This window comes from Strigops habroptila, chromosome Z (assembly GCF_004027225.2).
Source record: "Strigops habroptila isolate Jane chromosome Z, bStrHab1.2.pri, whole genome shotgun sequence".
Lineage (NCBI taxonomy): Eukaryota > Metazoa > Chordata > Aves > Psittaciformes > Psittacidae > Strigops > Strigops habroptila.
Window position 1 is genome coordinate 20,786,934 of NC_044302.2, and position 6,352 is coordinate 20,793,285.

Genomic DNA, 6,352 nt, shown 5'->3' on the forward strand with positions numbered 1-6,352 from the left:
TTCAATGGATTATTTTCTTATCAGTGTTGTTTCCAGAGTTGTAGAATTAAAGAAACAGCTCCCCAGTCAACTGCCCTTTGGGCAGGGCAGAGCTGACCCTGCTGTGCTCTGAGCTGCAGAGGCTCCCTTGGGAATAAGCTCAGGGTGGGTGGAAGCTTTGGGATTTGGTGGTTTTTATGTCTTCACAGGCAGTACCTTGCCCTGGAATACCTGGGCTTATGGGAAACAGGAAGGCTATATTCTTCCCAGAGTATCAGCATGTCTGGTAAGGAAATCCACTGAGCTGTTCTTTTTTCCTGTCCCTTAATGTGCCATAGGAAATGGTGGAGGCTGCAGGTGAAGATGAGAGGGAGTTGGCTGCTGAGATGGCTGCAGCCTTTCTGAATGAGAATCTCCCCGAGTCCATCTTTGGTGCTCCCAAGGCAGGGAATGGACAGTGGGCCTCTGTTATTAGGGTGATGAACCCCATCCAGGGAAATACATTAGACCTGGTTCAGCTAGAGCAGAATGAAGCTGCTTTCAGGTAAGAAGCCTTGCCAGATGCATCAGGAATCTGCTTGTGATGAGTCTTCTGTGTTTTTTTCCTTCTTTCACTTAGCTGTTACTGAATTGAAATCCAGATGCAACCTGTTATCAGGAGACTGGCTTGAAATCCCAGAAGTGATTGCCACATGCTTAAAGCTTTTGTCTTGCCTTCGCTTCCAGCCCTGATGAGTCCACATGTGACAGCGGGAGCTGGTGCTCCATCTGTGTTTGCTGGACCCCAGTGCTTGAAGAACAACATAGGGATGTAAATGACCGATAAGAGAGCTGGCAACAAGAGAATGTGCTGCTGTCTCTCACTTCCCCTTCTCATCCAGCTAAACTGAGCATAGATTCAATGGAAAGGAAGTGTTAGAGGGAATGGAGGGGAAAACCAATAGAGTAACCACAAAGAATAGCAAATGCCTCAGCAGGTGAAATGGAGTTAGGTCATGTTAGTCCAAAAGGCTGATTCTGCCCTGTTCTGTCCAGGACTCCCAACCTGGCTGAGCTAGGCAGAAAATAACTGGAAGATGAGGCAAGTTTTATATACATTTCGAAACTGGAACTGCCTTTCAAAAACAGCTTCATGTGGAGCTTTGCACATTGCTAGGCAGTGTCCAGCCTGTGAAAGCATATAAGTAGTGCTTTGGACATAAGGGACAGCTGGAGCACATCTTTTTATATGGAGAGTGTGGAAGAATGAAAGAATCTGCGTTAAACATTCCTGCAGGGAGGAAGAACGACCTCTGAAAACAAAATGTCAGTGTTGGAAGGTTGGCTTCCAAAATCTCTGCCTGACTAGGTGCAATTGTGCTGTCAAGGAACCCAGTCCATGTGTGCAGTGTTAGTTTGTGTTGTGATCACGCTGGTCTCCCGACATGTCCTGTCATCCCCAGTGTGGCCGTGTGCCGGTTCTCCAATACTGGTGATGAGTGGTACGTGCTGGTGGGAGTCGCCAAGGACCTGATCCTGAACCCACGCTCAGTTGCTGGGGGATTTGTCTACACATACAAGCTGGTGAATAGTGGTGAGAAGCTGGAGTTTCTGCACAAGGTGAGAGGGATGACTGGGTCATTCACAGGCAGGGTATTGGAATAGCTGTTAATTCACCCTGAATGCTACAGTAATAGTGCAGTACTCAAACCTGGGCAAGAACATCATGCTGATGGTACACATTGGAAGCAGCCGTAGAGAAAATAAGCTGCCTCCTACAAAATCATTTGGGACATCTTCTGCAGGGCTTAGGGCTGAACACGGATCTCCCGAGAGTCCCAGTCTTACGCGTCTAGTTGGGTAAGTGGGAAAGGAGCTGTGTTTTTCATGCCCATGTTAGGGAGGGGAAGGGACACAGTCCTGTTTCCTTTTCAGAATATGAGCTCAGGGAGCTGCTCTGAGCACTTGTTTACAAAGCAAATTCGTACTTGGGTCGCTGGGGCCCTGGTGTTAAGGCTCTCCATCCTTGGCTGGCCACACGAAGGAACCTGGTGTGAGCTATCTCTCTGTTTCCTCTGATGCTGTTTTGGTTGAGTGTTGAAATGATTAGTTGCCTCATGACCAGCTCGCTTGACAGGTCTCTGGGGCTTGAGCAAGTGTTTCCACAGAACTCTGTTCAAATTGAATTCTGTTCTTCCCACGTGCTTCCAGCATGGCTGAGATTTGAGCAAATGAACACATAGAAAGGAATGTTGTGGCTTGTTCACTTTCTACGGTCCTGATGCAATGAGTGGGTTCTTGTCCTGGACCAAGGCCTCTTCTGGTGCTGCTGAACACCCACTTGGAAGTTGACAGAGCTGATGATATGAAATAACTTCTCTTAGCCAGTGCAGCCAAGCTAGGAATGCTGTAACTGGAAAAACTCTACATGCTTCCATTGTCTGCTGTGGCCGATCCGTTTGGATCGATCACTGGTGGATGATTTTTCATCCCCAAGTTACTGGAATTGTGGGCACTCTGTAGTTGTTCAGATTTAATGCTTGCTTCAGTGGTAGCTTCAGAGCTGCTGTGGCAGATGGCTGAATTAGATTCATGCCTTTGTTTTAAAAACAGTCGATCTGGACAAATTTGGGCAAAATATAAAGTCCTTCTGTTGAGTATAAAACAAAACTAAGAACTGAGGCAAGAGGATCCTTGTCTTCTTTTGCTTCCTGCCCAGCATGTGGTTCTTACAGCAGTCTGACACTTCAGTGAAGGTGCACTGCCAGCAGTGTGTGGTCTGTACAGAGCTCTGCTAGCACCACATGTGGTATTTGCTGCTCTCAAAAGGCCTTTTGCTGCTTGTGTAGAAAAAGACTGTGATTAACCTTTTATGTTGAAAGCCTTGGCACAGGCCAACAAGCTTCAACTGAACCATTAGCTGAATCCATTCTGAACCTTGGTGTCAGGTTAGCTCTATTAATGGGGGTCTCACAGTCTTCCTCTTCTCTCCCTAGACCCCTGTGGAGGAGGTTCCTGCAGCCATTGCTCCGTTCCAAGGCAGAGTCTTAATTGGAGTTGGAAAGCTCTTGCGTGTATATGACCTGGGCAAGAAGAAACTGCTTCGCAAGTGTGAGAATAAGGTACTGGCTTTTGTTCTTGACCAGAGCTGTTAATATGGAGTGAGTGATGCTTTGCAGCAGGAGCAAAACAGGGGGTTAGCTGCTACTCCAGTCCAAGCATGTCTGTGCACTTGGACCTCAGAGCTGCATCTGTGCCTTTTGGTGTGCACTGAGTGCATGCATCCGGAGCAGTGTTGGCAGTTCTGGCTGGGCTGGGCTCTTGTGCTGCCTCTCTACACCCTGAGCACACATTGTTTTCCCGTTGCTGTTCACACAGTTATATTGCAGGTTCCTTTTTGTACCAGCTCAGTGCAGGGTGTTCACAGCCACGTGCAGGAGTTTCACAAGCCTGTACAGACCATGCCTTTGGCCAACTGCTGCAAATGCAAGAAGTCTTGTACAAATACGAAATGACAACTGATAGAAATCCTTAGGTTAGGTGGTCAGCAGGCTGGGGACAGAACTTGGAGGGTACATATGAGCACCTCTTCAGATCCTCAGAACCTTGTAAAGGGAATTTTCTCCTTGAAGTAGATGGTCCTTCTTGCTGAGCATCTCTGATACTTTAGGAAAAGAAACTGCAGAGCATGGTTTTCTAACTGTTAACTGTGGTCTACTTCCTCTCTCATGCAAGCTGTAGAACCTGTGCCAGTTGCTCATTACTGTGTAAAGGAACTCCAGCAAGCTCACGGGCAGACTGGGAACTTTTAGGGAAACATATTTTTTTGTGCATGTGTTGGGTGGTTTTGGGTAAGGGAACAGTAAAGCAATGCCTGCTTGCAGGACTGTCCCTAGCATTTCAGTTCACAGGCTCGCCAACAGTGCTTGTTCTCCGGACACTATTCATATTCAGGAGGCTGAGAGTGGTGGGTGGTGGATGTTGGGTTGCAAGGCCCTGTATTGGCAATATATTTACCTCAAAGCAGTAGTATACCAGAAATGAGAGGTAGTTTTGGAGGGAAAGATGGGAAATTGAGAGTGACCCTAGCTCCCAGGGGGAAATAGTGTTTCAGTTGGTGTAGGTTAGTTAATGGGTTACAGTTCCCTGTTTTGAAGCACTTGGATTTTGTCCTTTCTCTCTCAAAAGCACATTGCCAACTATATCTGTGGGATCCAGACCATTGGGCACAGAGTGATTGTTTCAGACGTTCAGGAGAGTTTCATTTGGGTGCGCTACAAAAGGAATGAGAACCAGCTCATCATCTTTGCTGATGACACTTATCCGCGGTGGGTCACTACAGCCACTCTTCTGGATTATGACACCGTGGCTGGAGCAGACAAGTTTGGTAACATCTGCGTGGTGAGTGTGCCTCGGAGAAGTCGGGGCTTCTTGGATAGGACATATTTTTCCTTAAAACACCCATGATTTGTCTTAAAAGAATGAGGATGCATGCGTTGCTGCAGACAATGCCCTGTACCAGTCACTTGTTTTTACAGGGCAAGTAGCCATCGTCATAGAGAACGGCTGCAGTTTGTCAGTTTGTGAGATAAAGCAAATAAGTTAAAGCCATCAGTAGGTCAAAAACCATGTTTCTGAAGCATCGTGTGTTGAAAATGCCCCAAAACTTGCTGTGAATAAGCCTGGAAACAAAACTTGTGACTGTGAAAGGGCACATGAGAACTTGGGTCAGGGTTATCACTCTTACTTTCCCTGGTTAAACCTCATCACTGGCACTTAGGTTTCTCTAGTCACTTCCTCTCGAAAGCTGGCTTTGTCAGTGCTGACACTGCCCCACTTGGCTGGATTTCAGCAGGGGAGCAGGAAAGAATAGATGGTCTTTCTGCCAGACCTTTGATCTCTTTCTGAAGTGTGCTCGGGTGCTTTGGAGTGCAGAGTTCAGCAAGTGTCAGACACTGCGCCTGCAGGATTTGGCTGATGCACACAAATCAATCCTCTTTGGTTTTCCTGCCATACATCCATCAAACTGTTGCCTTAGGGAACCACCCTCAAGCCATTTTGACCATAGCTCCCAGGGTGATCTGCAAATGCCGGGCCAGGCAGAGGCTGGTCATGAGGCCCTGCCCATGTTTTTGAGTGATAGGCCATCAATCTTGACAACACGGTTGTCATTTAACTCTGAAGGCCTTGTTGGAAGAGCAAGCGGATGGTTTCGCTCTAAGTGTAAAGTGACTTTTTTGTAGAATCCACCATAGCAGCCTTTCAAGGACCATAGGAATTCTCCAGAGATGATGTGCTGCTTCTCTGCAGCTTGTTGACTCTCTTTCTCTTTGAATGCAGGTGAGATTACCTCCCAACACCAATGATGAGGTAGATGAGGATCCCACAGGCAACAAAGCTCTCTGGGACAGGGGGCTTCTTAATGGAGCATCACAGAAGGTAATGCTTCATGGGAAGCATGTACTTATGGGAAAAGAATGTGCTGCTTTTCTGTGAAGTCCTCTGCAGTGTTGTCCAGGAGATGTAGTAGCAGTTCTGCTGCTGCACATCTACACTGCTGCAGGTGATGGGTTTTCACTGTTACTGGGAGCCAAGTTCAGTTTCTGAAGTCACAGTCACTGGCTGTTTGGCAATGTTGGATTGAAGCAGCACGCTTGTTTTCTTCTCCTGCTTTCCCACATTACTTGCATCCGTTTGTCCAGCTCAAGAGGGTAGGTAGTTCAGCAGCATGCTGAGTTTTGCCATCTGGTCACAGGTGGATGGCAGCTTCTCTTTAGAAAAGCATTTCAGAACTAGCAGGTGGCCAGATTTATTCTGCTTTCCATTCTCAAGCCTTTTGATACTTTTATATAAGCTAAAATAAAAATATGCTTCTGTGGTTGACTTTCAGGCTGAAGTGATTATGAATTATCACGTGGGAGAGGACCGGTGCTTCCTTTACAAGAAGACCACGCTGATCCCAGGAGGCTCTGAATCGTTGGTCTATACCACCCTGTCTGGAGGGATAGGAATCTTGGTCCCTTTTACTTCCCATGAGGTAAGCAAGCCCCATCATCACGCTGCAGACTTGCTGCTCTTCCGTGCACTCACCTCCAACCAGTATATTAATGTGCTGCATCCCTTGAGGGTAACTCCAGGGCTCTGCAGTGTGTGAAAACCTGGGCTGCAGGAGAGCCTGTGGCTGTCGGACAGGCTTCGATGTGAAGGGGAAGAGGAGGAGCTTGTTAGCTCCTCCTCCTCCTCCACTGGCTCTGTGAAGAGTTGAGAGCTTTTCTTGTTGCACTGCTGTTGTAAATCTGTTTGTGCTGCAGAGGGGCTCTTGGGTCATTTAGTGTCTGTGAGGAGGAATCCTTTGGCATGCTTCGTGTAGCCTGTACACTTGAGTGATCAGGCA

General features: G+C 47.4%; 1 protein-coding gene across 3 annotated transcripts in view; it reads left to right on the forward strand.

The window, feature by feature from the left end:
- Positions 1 to 6,162, forward strand: part of SF3B3 (splicing factor 3b subunit 3) — a 28,760-nt gene extending 22,598 nt beyond the window's left edge. For all 3 annotated transcript variants that reach the window (XM_030512070.1, XM_030512069.1, XM_030512072.1), the window contains exons 19-24: positions 318 to 523; positions 1,422 to 1,578; positions 2,955 to 3,080; positions 4,147 to 4,359; positions 5,299 to 5,397; positions 5,849 to 6,162. In XM_030512070.1, coding sequence (XP_030367930.1) covers positions 318 to 523; positions 1,422 to 1,578; positions 2,955 to 3,080; positions 4,147 to 4,359; positions 5,299 to 5,397; positions 5,849 to 6,112 — 1,065 coding nt within the window. In that variant the 3' untranslated portion in view covers positions 6,113 to 6,162. The remainder of the gene's footprint in view (positions 1 to 317; positions 524 to 1,421; positions 1,579 to 2,954; positions 3,081 to 4,146; positions 4,360 to 5,298; positions 5,398 to 5,848) is intronic.
- Positions 6,163 to 6,352: the final 190 nt, after the last annotated feature.